Below are 17,723 nucleotides of genomic sequence, written 5' to 3'. Positions count from 1 at the left end.
AGATTAATATATTAGACTAGTGGATAATATTATAAAATATTCGTAGCTAGGAAGACACTGGAAACTATTAGCGAGCCTTGTGAGAGGTTTGCTCTTATTTACTGAGTCTTATTCTGATGTTTGCTATCAAAATTGAATCAGTATCATGGCGGATAATCTCAAAAAAGGCAAAAGCAATAGTACCATAAAAGTAATCTCACGCACCGTACATGTTGTTCTCACCCTAGCTATTATGATTGCTCTCATGGGAACACAAACTGGTAAGTTTTATCAGTTTATGGTTTATCAATGATTACCAATTTTTGTGTTAATGGTTCAAAACACAACAAAAAGTTTTGTTAACATTTGAATATGTTCAATAAAGGAAATATTTTTTGATGTTATTTAGCAGTATGTATCAGGGATGAATTGACAGCAATTACATTTCTCCGCACTTTGTTTGTTGACACTTCCAGGGTGTACATGACTCATAATCTCAAGGATAATTGAATGAAGCTTCAATAAATGTGATAATATATTATATTTTTTTTAAATCATTGACTGCTAAAATCCATTCATCGAAATCGGTTCATGGTTGAGTAATATCTTTGCTTCAGATTTACATATTGTGCATTAGACAAACTTTTATTTTATTTTTCAATACAACTTGCGTTCAACATTTTGTCATTTAATAACATAAAATGTTATCAATTCTTCATCTAAATTCATTTAAGACTGTTAAAACTCAATATTATTGTCTCAGTCACATTTGTTAACGAAAAAGACAAATATATTGGTGATGGTTATAGTGACTTTTAATGACGGTATATTCCCTAAGAAATTATCAAGGATGCATAATAACTTTGACCTTTTTAATTATTTATACTGGCACTTCTTGTCACGTTTTTTTTGGTTACGGAATTCCAAATGCAGGAGGTTTTTGCTGTTTTTTCACTCCAATCTGCACTACAGCAATGATGACCAACATATTTATTGTGTCTCACTTGATTAATAATGCTAATTTGTTAATTAGTTTCTCAAGGAAGTTTGAGATTGCTATCAAAAAATATTTTTTGTTGATTCTATAGTAACTAACAAGCACTCCTTTCCTCAGCCATATGTTGTAACTTGTAAGAGCATATTGATTTTTAATTTAAACTTCATTAAATTAAACTAGGAAGAAGTTTTAGTTTATATGGATTAGGGACGAGTCAAAATGGTTCAATTTTTTTTTAATAGAAATAGTATATAAATAATTCAAATGGTTTGTAACATACCATTAGGAGTTATTTAGGATTGATGTCCCTGGAAGACAAGTTAACCCTTGCTTCACCTTCTATTGATTTCCTGAATTATTCATGCTCGACTTATCATGTGTCAAGTTAAATAATTGCTAATTCAATCAGATTTGTTGGCGTCCCTCTACATTTCATTTAATGCAACGTAAGGGAATTTATAAATTAAATCATAGGGCCTGTTTTCATTCTTTGTTGTCTAAGTATAGCGCCATAGGCATTAAAAAATTCCAATGTAAAATTTGTATTGAATCGATGTGATAAAAGCACTTTATTTTCATCATGAAACAGCTGTGATTAACTAAGTATGCTTTGATTCAATTAGTGAACATATTGCTTTTATGTTTCAGTACTACGATCACATATTGATTCCGGTGCATATTCACTTCCTATTGCATTTGGTTCAGTTACTCTTGCATCATTAGTTCTATATTTCACTGTATCATGTATGGACCCTGGGTATGTGAAACGTTCAGACTCAGACGTGAGAGAGGTATGGTAAACAAATAAAAAAGACATTTGATGTTTGCATATGGTCTTAACCGTCTGATATGATATTTCAATGATTATGAAAAAAATGGGCTCGACTATTACAGTGGCTTCATGGATGCTGTAAATGTAGAATATGACAAATTTGTGATATATTAGGATTTTAAAATTATGCCATCATTCAACTTTTGACTATAAAAAATAGAAAATCAATCAAAAAATGTTTATAAAAAAAACTACGGTATTCTGCACTACCAAATCCAATTCATACAAATTTGCAATGATTTCTGTGAATGTCTATTTTTTACTTGACCCAAAATATAAATATTCGAAAGACCATTAGTATAGTAAATCATTTAATTTTTGGCCATCGCTGAAGTGCTTTTCAAATCTATCATTTTACTAGACTTGGCTTTATACTGTTATTGACCTCTAGGTAGAAGTGGGTTCTTTTATATCGTATCACATAGTGTGTGATGATGTGAAAATACAGTGACAAACCTGCCAGAGACTGAATTGAATTGTGGATATTAGGTTTCTTTAATAACTATTTATAAAAGCAGACAAAGCCTCATTAACAAAATTGTATAGCATAAAAACCTACGGTAACTGCAAAACAGATTCTTCTGTTTGCCCTGTAAAACTCAGGTTCGATATATAGCATACAAATTGCCAAAGGTTAGATGGATGCAGCTGCCATTTCTCGCGTCGGTAGAAATATGCAATCTGTGAATTGTTCGAATGCACGCAATTCTTCTAATATTAATAATCTTGAGAATGGCCCAATTTAGTCGCTTTGTGGTATTATTTAACGTAAAGCAGTGTCTCTCAACCTATATTCTTTTGTGATTTTTCATTAATTACCTGAATTGTTTTATGTACTTTCAGTTCATTTGCCAGTAACCCTGGCCTCCCCCACTCATGGGGGCAAAAATGCTCGAATGTCAATGCCCAAACTAATCCTTGCGTGTATCGATCAGCTTGTCAAGTTGAACTTCCAAACTTTGTTCCAGATTCAAGCTTGAATCTCCTTTCTTATGGGCAAAGGAATCACATTGAGAAACACTGATATAAAGTACTGTTATACTATTAGGTTTACAGATATTCTGTCATAATCTTTTACAGATCTCTCTTGTGATGGATGATAGTGATGATGAAGTTGAATTATATGAAATGAGATCGCACAGACAGGAACACGAAAACTCTAATTTTTCATCCGAAGAAGAAAAGCAAAGCATGTTACCAAATAATGAACCGGAATCAAGAAACAGAAAAACTGATAAAAATCGTTTCAACTTGGAGCCCCATCAAAGATGTGGATTTTGTGGTTTAGAAGTTAGTTGTTGTTTATTTAACAGGTTTATTAGTAGGTAATCAAGTTGTTTTTATTAGGAGTAACCTGAACTAATGAATAGTTTTTTGAAAAATCTTCTTGTGAATATCAAAATGATAAAGGCAACAATAATACTTGGTTGGCATGGTGACCTAGTGGTTTAAGCTTTAAACTTGACCGTGATGGTGTTGCAGATTACCATGTCATGCCCACCTCCTCATTCAGGGTGTAATACATTTCAAACTATAGTAGTCTTTTTTATCGCAGTTACTTCTTGAGCATAGCCTTGTTCAGTGCAAAAGGCGTATAAATATGTCATATAGCCTACCGGTAATAAGTAGTGCAAAAAACGCAAATTAATTTCATGTATCCAAAGTGACTATGTGTCAGGCAAATAATAGATTCCGCATTTGAATACTCAGAAATGATATCAGAATATTTCAGTTATCTTATTTGGTTGCTTAATGAAGTTGATTCATTATGTAGGTAAATTTGATCATTAACTCACAATAATATATGAACTCTTTATATGAATCGCAGTACCATAGTATTTTTTGTCTGAGAAATTTGAGAACTGTTTTCATTTCCAAGTTCTGCAAGCATTTTCTCTGCTAGGGATACAAGAGTGAATACTCTTTGTGTTTTCATCTGGTATATATTGACCAAATTTCTTCATTGATTGACATATGCAACTTACATGAAAGCAGGTTTTTGAGTATATATTACCATTTTTCTATTCAGAGACCATTGAGGGCACGTCATTGTCGAGAATGTAAACACTGTGTGAGAAAATTTGATCACCACTGTCCGTGGGTGGCAAATTGTGTTGGAGAAAGAAATCACAGATGGTTTTGGGTGTTTTTAACATATGAATTTCTCTTAATTTCATGGAGCATTTATATATCAACGTAAGTCTTGTTAACTCTCCATTTTGTGTATCATTGTCATTTCATGCGAGAATTTCCGATGCCCAGTGCTCAACTGGTTCTAACTCTGGCACGGTAACATATTTAGTACTTTGTAATGTATTATTACAACAAACTCTTTGAATTTTTGAGGACAGAAGCTTGGCCGATCTTCTAAAATAACGCAATTTATCACAGTGAATATTGTGTGACAAAATTGATATTGGAACGGTTTTGTCATAAATCATAATGCTTTGATATAATCAGACTCATACATTGTTTATATTTTATGTATAATAGAGCTATATCAGGTCTCACTTCCTATGCTGGTTTACTAATGTGATAATATTAGGTTATCCTAGTCCGGTGTTTCCACGGACCCCTGTTTGTGAACATTATTTTTGATGGACCCTCATCCTATGCTGTATCAATTTCTGCGCCTAACCAACGAGGAAGGATAATGTTTCATTTACATCACAACACAAACAAATTGATGTGATGGATGAAGTTGCTTTTCATTGCACAATTTATCGATTCTCAGAGCAATTTGTGACAAGCAAACTTGTAGGTCCAACTCTTTGCCTAATGCCCCACACATGTATAATTAATTGTCGTTTCGGACAGCAATGGATATTCATCCGCTATGATGCAATGGCTTTTGGATTGAAATCAATCATTAAAGATCAATCAGACTCTTTTCATATAGTTGCGGACCCTATGGGCTGTCATCACAGACCCCAGGGGCTCGCGGAAAACCGTCTTATTGAATTGCTCTGGTGACAATTTGAATATGATTTTTATAAAATTATTGCATTGTTAATATTATAGCTTAATCATTAGTTGAATGAAGATTCAAGTTCAATTTCATTTATTCAGTACTGGATATAAAAGTTCTTCAAGTTCCAAAGAATGGATTCACAACAATGTACTCTTATTATTGGTTGATGTAATATTAGCCATATTCTTGTTTGTCGTTGGATCTCTTTGTGCGATACACACTTACATGGTTTTCTCAAACCACACAACGTGGGAGAGTATGAGCAGACACAGGTAATATGAATCTCTGTTATATCAAGTCTTCCCTCATGTTTGTCAATTGAGTTTTTAGCATGCACAGTGTAAAATCTGATGTTTACGTATGCATAGAACTAACATTTTTATTTATTAGAATCTCCCGACAATCAGTTACAAACTTGAGTCCTGTATTGTCGAAAATACGGCAGTTAAATTAAAAATTGAATTGCGTCTATGAAAGAAGTTTCTCCAATCTCCATCATAGTTAATAGGCCACAGCTAACTTCTCTGTGATAAATGCTACACCAACATGGCCACGGCTTATTGTAATAATGACTTAAATTTTTCAATGGTCAAAAAAATAAAAAGCATTTTTCTGTATCATATATATCAATTTTTCGTAGCTTGAAATTTCTTGGCTACACCCTTGACCTTGACCACAATAATGCCAGATATTTTTGACTATTTTCTAGAATTACATATCTTCAAAAGATTCAAGTTGACAATCCCTTCCATCTTGGGATCTGTCGCAATATATATGTGTTTTTTTGCTACTGCAAACCTTACAACTGGCTCAATATTTACGAGAAAAATGTCAAAGAACAACAACAGCACGCTACAAATGATGATGAAGATGTGAGATTGGAAGAAGTCACATATGGAAAGGATGAATACAAAGGGAACAGGAATCAAATGTAGCTTTATAACCCAAGATTTATTTCTATTTTAGCGAAAAGATTATTCTTGTATGGACCGTATTCTTCTGCCTTGGTTTTGTTATAAAAACAAATTAAAATTTTATTCAATGAATGTAATAACATTCAAGTATCAATTACATTAACAGACATTTATTCCGCTTTGAAAGCGGAGCCAAGTCGCCCTAAATGTTGATCTTTTATAAGTGCTACTCAATTTTCTTTACATGTGGACCAAACCATGTTAAGCATACACTATACATACCCAAATTCTGTATTCGATTTGACGATTTTTCATCCACGGGGTGTAATTCTGATCGAGACCTTGGGACTATGGGCAAATTTTAAGTCATTATTTAGCTTTAAATCGGAATATATAGCATTAATAATAGGCATCAGTCTATTTGATATGGCAAATTGTTTTCGTCCAGGTTTATGTTCATATATCTTGTTTTTTCCATTTGTTTGCCACTGTGAAAGAACGTCATTACTGGTGAGGTACTCACCCAAGCCTATTATTCCATTTTCTTCAAACAATTACATTCACTTTTATATTGAATGATTAGTCTTCAGTGAAATTTCAAATTGTCTAAATGGTTTTTTTCACCTTGATATATTCCAATGAAGCACTTAATATCATAATATTTATTTATCTGTGGTTGGAAGTGTTAAAGTTGCCCAAGTCTCCTAGAGAGGTTAGTTTTTTTCTGTGGGTTATTAAATAGCCATTTAGCTTGTCACTGAGAATTCAGGCAGACGCAGACTTGTGAGGCAAACTAGGTTTCACATTGTTTTCCGGGGGAAAGGGAAGGTGGCTTCTTAATCGTATGGCAAAACTCTGATAGCCAGAACTATGGTGGACAAACTCGTAGACCACAATCGTCTCTCTCTCTCACATGTGATTAATCACGTAGAGTATCAGAGGTGCGGTAGTGAACGTATTCCCAATGCTTACTTAGCATGATCTGCCACACTGCCGAGCCATGGAAATAAGGCACACTACCTATAATCAAAAATAAAACATGTGCAACTTTGCAACCGAGACCAAAAGATGGCTCCTGTTCTGTTCAGTTTCTGAAAATGTTTGACGCAAGTTACTTGATTTATATATATTTTAGCAGATGTATAAGTACATAGGATATAACACATTGGTTTGAAGCAATTCGCACAAATAGAATAAAGACAGTGGGCTGAGTTAAAACAAATTCTTCATATGAATATTGTCAAAGGAAGCGAATACTAGTAGAAATCACAATCAGCGATATGCTACATTAGATTAACCGAGAACAGACTTGACAACGGCTATAGGCCTTGATCCTCTGAGAGGCGGTTTAAATTCTTGTCTTCCTAATAATCTGTCCAGTAGCTTTTGCTGGTCTTTCGGCCAATGATACAATGTTGTAGTTCGCAAAATACTTGGAAGATCATCATCTGTAGCACCGTCCAATAATATAGGAATATAGCGTTTATTCCAACAACCATTATGAATAATTTCCGACTGCAGTCTGTCAAATATTGACCCATTATAACTTCTATTTGGGTCATCAGTATCATCTGTGCTTAGATAGCTACATGTGTATTCTGTATAACCTTTACCAATGCCCACCAACACAAAGTCTCGCCCCAAATTGTCATTTATCCACATGTTGACGTTCATGCTTCTGGTTCTCAAGTCTTTGTAGTCAACATGGCAATGGATAGACTGTTCGGTACGGAGATAGTCGTGAATTTCTTTTACCTTTTCTACGGTCCTCTCATCATGTGGACCGTAAGTGAGAAATAGTGATGGCATAATTAATCACACCTATTACTTAAAAAACTAAAACAAATACATGATATGAATAGATTAATAAGCACCAAAAACAGGTGAAGCACAACTTTGAAGAAAAAAAGACTGGAAACTTATTACGATTATAGAAATGCAACATATTTGGTTTTTGGTCACCTCGAATGAAAGGATCTTGGAACTAAGTATCTGAGCATTATGGTGACATATGAGCATTATAGATAAAAAGCTACAGTTATGAAGAAATTGTTCAAATTTTAGATATGGTATATCACAATTCTTTGGAAGGCAAAATTAATATTTAGAAAGCTGATTGGAATTTCATTACATTAAGGAAACAGTTGAATAGGTATTTCATGGTACATGCAATCACTAGGATATATATCTTCTATGAAACATTTGATACAGGACTTATATATTGCAACAGAAGAACAACTATATTGATGTAAAATCACATTGATATTGAGCTGGCCATATCTATTTATTACTATCTATGCATTAACACCATATTACACAAACCAGAATGAAGGATTGTGAATAATGCCTTGCCAAATCTAAAAAAATAAATGTATCCAAGATGAAGAAAACCTCATTTACAGACCATCAAAGATCAGCAGTTCCCAAATGATCAGTTGGATGGGGGCCACAATACTATGTGCAAAACTGATTTTACTTTTCACTTTACAAATCATCTACGATTTAACAAACCATGTTAAATTTGGCAGTTTGTACCATGGGCCATGGCTTACTGTAAAACAGGCCTCTAGGCATCGCTCTATGCTTATGTTATAGAAAATGTACATGCTCATTGTGACATCACTGTTTGGTTTTAGCTTATTTTACTTAATACCACCACATGACCAAACTCAGCTCTAAAGTTTCATGAAAAAGATATATATTGTCATACATACTCTAGAAAGAACAGAATATTAGTGCAAAGTGTAATAGGTTGAAACTTTAGGGTACAATCATATAGAAGTTGAAGTGTTAGATTAAATTTTGTCTCATTTCTGTAATTCAAAAGTAGTCAAGAAATTTATGGGTGAAATTATCTTGGATCACCCTGATGATTAAATATGTTTAGAAAAGTTTTTGAAAATTCTGTCCAGTAATTCAACCCTTTTGTCAGGCCATCTATAGACATCTGTACTTTGAAAACACAGTGGCAAGCTACTAAATACTGCACCATCAATCAAAACTGGTATGACTTTGTAATTCAAACAACCATTGTGGATAAACATGGATTGAAGTGCATTAAAGGTATAAGCTGCATAACTAGCATCATCATTGTCAGCTGTCGCCATGCACTTATTAACTATTTGATTGTAGTTTGCATTAACACAGACAATAATAAATGAAGATTCTCTTATTCTATCGTTAGCCCAAACATTTTTGTTGCAGTTCCTGATAGATTGCTCCATAAAGTCTACGTGAGGTTCAACTAGGTTTTGTTTCAGAAACTTATAAATCTCAATAACCGATGGTATAGATGCTTCGTCGCCATATGTTAGAAAAACAGAAGTTAACTTGTTATTCATGAGTTGTGCATTGTTGTCTTCAAGAGACACTTCTCCATTGTATCCCATCATCTCTTTCATATAAGGTAATGTGGGCATATTGTAAACATTTTCAGCAACATGCCTATCGTAAGGCATCATTTCTTGCATATAAGGTGATGTAGGCATATTGTAAACATTTTCAGCAACATGCCTAGCGAAAGGCATACTAGAATTAGATTCCTGCTGAGAAATTACAGTATTTCCATTTAACGAAGTACTCCCTGTTGTTCGAGCAACAAGTTCGTCTTTTGGTAAGGTTTCCGAGTTGCTTATAGGACTACATCCTGAGGCATTAGGCATGATCAAATCTTGGGCGTGAATGCGTTTAGGATTTGTTCTCTGGTACGAACCACCAAATCCATTTTTAATCAAGCTAAATGCCATTTCCAACACAGATTCTCCCCGCTCTTCATCGGAATCCATTTCCCTGTTGAGTCAACTAACAAATCATGAACAACTTGCTGGTTCAGTAACTATAAATCGGTCGTAGACCTAATTGTAATGCTGTAACTGTGTTGTGTAATAGTAACCAAAATCTTAATCAGTCTCAATACTTACTTAAAACACGGCTAAGTGTGAAGCTAATGGAAAACAGGAGAAAACAAGGCAATATTCTGCTTCGTGGTATTTTCTCCCCATCATTTTGCACTGTCTTTCTGTTGCGCAAAACGTTGCAAATGGAACAAAACAGCATAAAACAGAGCCCGAGAGGGTAACAAAAAAAATAGCAAGATGAACATAATTAAACAAAATAGACCCGGAAACTAAAATCTCTAGAAAACTAGCGGACTCTTTTCGTTTCGGCCTCTCTCGACGCCGATGCCGGCGAGAGTAATAACAAGACAGTGCTTATGGAGGAGTAATAACAAAACAGTGCTTATCGGTGGTGGGGCACCGCCCACCTACAGACCTACACCAATGGCTGCATGGAGGAGATTCATAATTTTCCAATACCTCATACATTCACAAGTAATAAAATATACGGTACGTTACCGTACCTAATATTAACACGTCTACCATTTCTTTTGGCTCTGGCCTTTTCTGCAGTTTGTAGTTCAAATATTGTATGTTTCTCAATGTATTCATTCAATTTTTAGTATTTGTTTTAATGTACAATGTTTTTGCACCACAAGAAATAGGCTAAATATGTGGATCTCTGCCTGCCTTACTGAAGGTTGTACTTTCTTTCGTGATTTCCTGATCAGTTTTCATTTATTTGTTTTTATCAATTATTTGATCTTGTGTTATGCTGATTATGAAGTCAAAATAAAATTAATATTTGGAATTGAAAAATTTTACTTACAGGTACCGCACGTTACGGTACGATGAAAAAAACAGCTGCGGGTAGTCTGATATGTCGCCTAATTTTAATGTGCAACAATTTTTTCGTACCTACTACCAATACCACATTACACTTAAATTACTAAATTAAAGGATTTATCTCATCATACCGTACCTTAACCTGTCCAAAAATGCAAGGATATAGGCTAGCACTAATTTGATTTTAGGGAACTTGAACAGGTTGGAAATTTTCTCGAACCTAATGCTTCTCCGACCTTTAACCTCACATAATATTTTGCTACATTGTCATCAACGACTGATTGTCATTTTTAGATCTTGGGAGTGGGCGGTATGTTGGGAGTCGTTGGGAGTGGGTAATAAAATCGATTTATTTTTTAGATTTCTACGTACCAACGACCAAAAGTGCTGAATTCCTTTCTTGTATCTTTTCACTCCGAACAAAGCTATGTATGACGAGTCACTAATACGTTTGGTGTGCTACGTAGTAGTATATATTTACGATGCTACTATTTTTGAAAAGACTGGGGTATCTCGGGTTCGAGTCAATTTTTCTCGTCATGGCCTTCCCAATTAATTACATCTTGACCGAGGTGTCATGGGAAACGATTTACATATTTATGGCGAGACAGAGGATTTGGATAAAATTAAAAATCATATTGCGAACCATGTCTCTTGTCAAACCAAGTTAATGAGTTATTTTTGACCTGCGAAGCCAACATAGATCCAACGCTCTGATCACTGACTAGACAACCTGCACACAATGAGTCGTAAATATAGCTCAAAGCATTAGGTTAAGATTGATGAAAGACCTTCCCCGAAGTAACGATAGGAGAGTCGAGGCTGTTCAATTGTTAAATGATTGCTCGGCGGCGTGGCGCATCTTGCTAAGCGTTAAAAGGAATACGCTCACCACCGCACCTCTGATTAATCTGCGTGGGTCGCAGGTTTGCTTCCTCCACCATCCAAGTCCATGCTTCCAAAAAACAAATAACTAACTAATCCCATACCCGACATGGAATGGCAACCGGGCGTGGTTCGCCATATGGCTGGGCTGTCTCATCGGCTTTCTCTTTCCCCGGGATAAATATGTAAAATCATATCGTATCCTTCTTTTGACATAACAGGAGACGATTTGAAAAAAAAGCAAACAATCAATCATTAGTCAGCTCTTAATGCCCAAGTTTTCAGTACCTCATCGTTGACTACCAGCAAATTATGTGGTGTGTATGCGACTGTGGTATTAAGTGACTATTTATTCGTGATCAGTGTTTTCATTACCGGTAATTAATTATAGTTAGCATTAATTTCATTAATTCATAAAAAGTAGTCGTTAGTTAGGGCCCAGGCAGGAATGGGTGGTACGAAAGAAAAAAATAAACAATCGAATTAAAATTTTTATTTTCGAATTATAATGCTCGAAGCTGCTTGAAATGACTCTCTCAAAACCTCCACAAATCGAAATACATCGTGAAATGTGCAATAAAGAGGAGTAGGAGCGATCCTAATAACGTTGGGTTTCCTGACATCACACACGACTCCTCGTTTCGTCATTTCTTTGTGAATCTATGAAAATAGGTATCAAAATTAACCACATACCACGTCATAAACTATGAGTATTATGTATCCATAATTAAAATAGACGTATATATATACGAAGTTAAAAACGAACTGTGGGACATACTTGATGTTCTGACCTCATATACAATTAGGAGTACAGCCTACATTATCGATGTATTAACGAGTTGCTGCCACGGAGAAAGGTAAATTTGATTTCGCTTACTCTTTCGACAATATACAGTCGATGGAATGAAAACATTCCATAGAATCTAGTTAAAGTTATGTAAACTTATATATATATATATATATATATTCCTTAAAATTTTTTTTTATAAATAAATAGTAAAACCACAAACCTCGATTAATGGAACAGAAAAAACTAATGAGAGTTGTGCGCCATGTTCTTGGAAGTTATCTGGCGTGATTATGGATACGGTTGGTAGGTTTAATTCTTTGTTTGACATTGGAAAAAAATGTTGTATCAGATATTTTAGAAGCCTGTCATGGAAAATGTAGCATTTAGTCACATCATTTACTTTAGTCAAGCATTTAGCATACGGACATATTTTAAATACCAGATATTCAAAATGCATTGTAGACCATGTATATATTATAAACTTGAAGTTTTCAAATGATAACTGAAATGTAATCGGTAATGTACTTCAGAATCTTTAGTCCTTGTAATTCTAATAATACCAAAAAAATGCTGTTCATAATATTTATTGAAAAAGAACGTGCAGAAACTCTAATCGAATCTCACCGATTCATGATTGATTTTAAATTTTTTTCACTTCCAATTTTTTTTCTTCAAATTTCAACATTAAAATAGTATGGCGGTCAATGGCATAATTTATGCAAAGTTTAGGGGGAGATACCAGTACAGTTTACAATGTAGTTACGCAATTGGTATGCAATATGAGGATGTTGCCATGAGCATCAACGCTTATAGAGTCGACGCAGCACCTACCCCGTTAAGAAAAAGCTTTTATTTCGTAGTTTCTTAATTGTAGTTTTCGCAAAAACTTCCATACTTGCTCTCACACTTGCCATCATTAGGGGACAGGGAGACGATATTTCGTAATCACTTATTACAGTAGAATTCGCTCCCTGATAAGGTCCTGTATAGTTAATTTTCTCAATTTAGATCTTGTACACACTAATCTGTTCGTAAATTAGTAAATATGTTCACAGTTACTGGCATAGTAAAATCGGTGCTACAGAAGTGTACCAATATGGAGGTAACTAATTTTGTTCGCCTACTTTACATCAAGTTGTGTAAAGGGACTGAAACCTATGAGCAGGGGTATATTCACTTGGCTAACACAGACAGTCCCCGAACTCGTAAGAGAAATAAGATAAGGAAAATCGGGATAAAATTATAGCCTAACACTAAACTGGTACGCACACTACGGGATCACGGTAATTTATTATTTAGGAAATCAATTGACGCGATAAACTTTTATCTTTTATTCCGGCATTTAATTTGATTCAGCCGTATTTATCATCACTAGCATTTACAGAACTGCTCTTTCTTTTGCGTCTTAAATTTTGTTTTTGCCCACATTTTTTTTAATAGTGTTTATGACTCTTTGTTATACTAAAGCTTTATTTTTAAATACATAATTGAATAAATACTACTTATAAGTATCAATGGAATCATGTGTCAGTCAGCGTATATATACATCTATGCAAATGCTATCTTATTTAAAATAAACAAATTACTTACCCATAAATTTAGGGAAATTATTGTTTTTGTGTTTTTCGTGAACAAATGCTCCTGCGATACAACCGGGGCCAGAATTGAGATATTTGTATGTACACCATGCTGCAAAATCGACATTCCAGTTATGTAAGTGAATTTCAACATTTCCCACAGCATGCGCCAAGTCAAAACCAACCTGAAAATAGAAGGCGAGATTTTGATATAGCGACAACAACAGCATTAGATTATGTCAGACATTGTAATACCACAATACGCAAGTATACCAGCACGCTTTCGAAAAAATACAACACTGTAGCACGAGTCTAGCCAGTCCAAAGAATTTTATACGACGACTTACTGGTGCCTTTTGTTCCGAACAAGGCTACGAACCGTACAGATTGCGATCTTTAGAAATTATAGTAGCCTCTTGCGTCTCAGTGGATTCTTCTTGTATAGGCCATAGGGCAATGTTTGTCGCAAAAATTACGCCGTATAAAAATATGAGAAAAATAATGACTTACCCAGCATCCTTTGGCGTGACCAGCATTTGTAATGGATTCCATATCGAATAATTGTCCAGTGTAATATTGAACACCTGGGAATAAAATCACGGCGATAGATTCCCCCTCCTTTTCAATATAGTCAATAATATCTTCAGGCCTAAGAGTATCTTCTTCCTATGCAAGAGGAATAAACTCATTCAATTACAAGAAAGCTATGCTCAAATATATGGAAACATAGAGTCACATAATTTTGGTGACGTCATAGCGAAAAAGGAAGTAATAGATTTCTGGAGAAAATTTTTATCATTAACCACTGAAAATTTCAAAGCAATTGGTCCAGTATTCGAAGAGAAAAGCGATTTTTCAGAGACGAATGTCCATCGTACAAACAAAAGACGAACTTTGTATTGGCTTGTTTAAAACGTCTTGCATCTATTCATGGTGACCATTATGTTGCTTGATTTGTTACGTTACTTTATAGCAGTGGTTCTCAAACGGTGAGACGCACCCCACAATTGTGACGTTGACAAAAAAATTTTTTGGGGGGGGGGGGGGGGGTTTGAGAACCACTGCTTTATAGGGTACATATTGAAAATTAATCCAGTTTCCACTAAATGCCATCTTGTCACAAAATATGAACATACAGGCTTCATATTATATTAAAAACTATGGCCCAATGAGCACGTCAAATATGGTTGGTAAAAATACTAGACTTTGTAATGAAAATATTTGTATGGTATCACCATCAAGCAAGCACAAAAGAAAAAAAAACTCACTGGTCGAGGCTCCAATGTTATCAAACTAGTTTTTGGATCAAATCCATGGTATTGAATCTGAGATTCTGCCATGTAGTGATCTGATGGAAATGCTTTGCTTTCAATTAAAATCTTGTGTCGTTTCGCAGTTGGTCGATAAAATGACACCAATAGCAAGTGGAGATTTACTGTTAGTCCATTCATAACAGCGATCTATACATAAAAGGGAACTTAATGTATTGTTATTTTATATAGTAATTCATATTGGTAGATAGTCCATATTGTGTATGTTTTTGTTCAGGCTCTTTCTCCCACACGAAAACTTTGTGAAACTAAAATTTATCAAGGCTTGATAAGTGACTAAAATGCAAATGCTCGCGCTATGATAATTTCCGGAATCCACAAAATGAAAGCTTGCAATACGACCGAAGGTTCAGGTTTGAAAATTTGCTAGTAAGATAAATATTTGCATTACGGCAAACGGCAATTGATATTATAGTTTCATCATCGTTATGCGGATGACTTCCGGATCACTTTTTTGTAAATAAGATCTTCTGTCAATTGTTTTTTTCCTATTTTGCTTTGCTTGAAATTTCAGAATAATCAATACCATTCTAATTAATCTTATTCAAAAAAGTATCACCTCGTCGACATTAGCGCCAACTATTTTTGCCATTTGTGACATCATGTCTGGATCAGGCTTGGTATAGCATTTCTCCCCCGACAAGATTTCATCTTGAGCCATCATGTCAAGTACCTATGTCGTAAATGAAGTAATTACTATTTTCACGAGGAATACAACGGTAATTTTGTATTCGTAATACAAAGAATGTAGTTTAAGTGGCATTATATATTATAAATATCTGATGTGAGACAAAGCTGATTTCCCTCAATACTAAAAATGGTCAAAAGCAATTGCAAAATAAAATGTTCTGTATGTATATAGTTTCAGGTCGGTTTTTCATCTACGCTAAATCCTTAAATATATCTGGTAGATGTGTGGGTATAGTTAATAAACTACAATACAAAACTCGTTAAATACAATACACAATTGCGTGTATCTTATGTACATAATGTCATGTTGCTTTGTAAATTACTTGTTGACCAGCTCGTTGGATCATTATTAGCTTCTACCTGTGGTACTTCTTACTTATATAGGTTTTTAGCTTAGAGATTATGCCCGTAAATGATTACCTGCTGTGACAACTCAACGGTTCTCTTTGGCTGGAGTCCCAGTGAATTACCACACATATAAATGCATTTTTCGTCTACGTTTACAAGAGAAGAATCGGCTGTAAGTTACATTCATAGCATTAATATACATGCTTAGATGATTCATAATAAATCGGTAGAGTACAAGCATAATCTACATTCTACACAATGTTTCATAATAAAATGCTCACCATTTTCGTTGTATTTAATTAATGGAAATATGAACTCTTCCCTTAAAAACGAGAGAGGATGTTTTTCGTCAAGAAATTTGCTGAAATTTTCACTTGTTATCGACATATCCGCCTCGTTAGATATTCGTTCGAGTTCGAGCTTTTCATTTTTGCCTTTCAGGTCGTCATCAAATATGCACGATGCCATTTATATAATAAATATACTGATTTCTAATCGTTTCTGTATTTACAGTTGATATTTATTGCTGATAAAACTACAAATTAATTATACAGACTAAATGAAAATGCAAATATATGAGGGCTTACACGAAAAACAATGATGAAAAACATTGTTGTGAGTTGAATGGGGTTTTGAATCGACAGTGATTATTAATCTCCAAAGTAGTTATATTGAGATATTCCTCTAAATACTTCAACTAATACACCACCTCCCCTACAACTCAATTTCACGTAGATTTCCGCATAGCATTTCGGTAAGCGGTACGCTTTATTTCAACATAATTGTTCAATTGTATAATTCCTGAGCTTAGCATTTCGGTAAGCGGTACGCTTTATTTCAACATAATTGTTCAATTGTATAATTCCTGAGCTTCATCTACCTCGCTTCGTCTGATCTAGGTCATTGCATTTTCGATTCTTTCACTGCTTCGTCGAATTATATATATATATCGTAAATAATAAGGCCTCGGTGACCTATTTCGCGATATTCTATATCAGAGTAGCCTACGTTTCACTATCTTGGTATTTTGTGAGTTCATGGAGTAAGCCTGAATGTTTTTTTAAATATCTGTACGTTGCTATTTACTAAATAGGCTACTGTTTCCAGCTGCCATCACTCTTCATAGAGTGTGGCTGAAGTCTGATCACTGCTGGCTGCTTGGCCAGCTTGACTGTAACGATATTGGTCAGACAGGTTCTCGCTCTGAAACTTTTAATAACACTTCCGATGACGAGATAAAACAACATGACATACATACGCGCGGATCATTCATTCTTGATTGCGTTGTTGTGTATGCTTAGCCAGACACGTCATATGGGAAGTTTGCACTTGCAATGATAGCATCGATGTGCTTTCCGCATAAGAATGACGCTGTGTGTCAAATAAACTACGTTCAATCAAAGTTGGCGACAAGTTTTTTCATTCAATGATTTTTTTCATTTTATTGAAAGCTCACAAATATAAGACCTATACTTCCCATGAAGTTTACAAAACGTATCATTACAGTACACAGCCTGCCCACAATTCTAAAAACCTTTCAGCGCCCACAGCGTGCCATGGCCCACAGAGTTATTTTCAGGTGGCCACAAACCTATTGCCAGAGTTATTGATAAATTAGTTTAAAACTTTGAGTGATGCTGTTGCTTTTTGGCTTTGGGCGGTAATTCTCATTTCAATTATTTCAAGTGGTTATCTTTGGGAAAAAAATTTCTTGTTTTCCTGGTTTT

At 34.7% G+C, this 17,723-nt stretch overlaps 4 protein-coding genes across 4 annotated transcripts; 1 reads left to right on the top strand and 3 right to left on the bottom strand.

Annotated features, from left to right (window-relative positions):
* The first annotated feature begins 3 nt into the window (after positions 1–3).
* On the top strand, positions 4–6,392 carry LOC120344135 (palmitoyltransferase ZDHHC12-B-like). The gene is made up of 6 exons (XM_039413222.2): positions 4–260; positions 1,625–1,767; positions 2,889–3,098; positions 3,838–4,004; positions 4,878–5,051; positions 5,489–6,392. Exons 1-6 carry the CDS (start codon positions 146–148, stop codon positions 5,712–5,714), a joined length of 1,035 nt encoding a protein of 344 aa, XP_039269156.2. The 5' UTR covers positions 4–145; the 3' UTR covers positions 5,715–6,392.
* Positions 6,393–6,804: 412 nt separating this feature from the next.
* On the bottom strand, positions 6,805–10,529 carry LOC144422687 (uncharacterized). The gene has a single exon (XM_078112394.1). The coding sequence runs from the start codon at positions 9,476–9,478 to the stop codon at positions 8,567–8,569; it is 912 nt and encodes a 303-aa protein (XP_077968520.1). The 5' UTR covers positions 9,479–10,529; the 3' UTR covers positions 6,805–8,566.
* Positions 6,987–7,502, bottom strand: LOC120344786 (E3 ubiquitin ligase TRAF3IP2-like). The gene has a single exon (XM_039414095.2). The coding sequence runs from the start codon at positions 7,500–7,502 to the stop codon at positions 6,987–6,989; it is 516 nt and encodes a 171-aa protein (XP_039270029.2).
* A 1,061-nt stretch (positions 10,530–11,590) lies between the features above and the next one.
* LOC120344458 (kynureninase-like) lies at positions 11,591–16,572 on the bottom strand. Its single transcript, XM_039413687.2, has 9 exons — positions 16,278–16,572; positions 16,069–16,166; positions 15,518–15,631; positions 14,896–15,087; positions 14,138–14,293; positions 13,641–13,812; positions 12,882–13,032; positions 12,271–12,412; positions 11,591–11,920 (listed from the first exon to the last, which is right to left on the bottom strand). Exons 1-9 carry the CDS (start codon positions 16,462–16,464, stop codon positions 11,753–11,755), a joined length of 1,380 nt encoding a protein of 459 aa, XP_039269621.2. The 5' UTR covers positions 16,465–16,572; the 3' UTR covers positions 11,591–11,752.
* Between the last annotated feature and the right edge of the window lie 1,151 nt (positions 16,573–17,723).

Source organism: Styela clava, chromosome 5 (assembly GCF_964204865.1).
Source record: "Styela clava chromosome 5, kaStyClav1.hap1.2, whole genome shotgun sequence".
Classification (NCBI taxonomy): Eukaryota; Metazoa; Chordata; class Ascidiacea; order Stolidobranchia; family Styelidae; genus Styela; species Styela clava.
The sequence above is the reverse complement of the archived record's forward strand: the minus strand, read 5'-3'. Positions and strand labels throughout refer to the sequence as shown.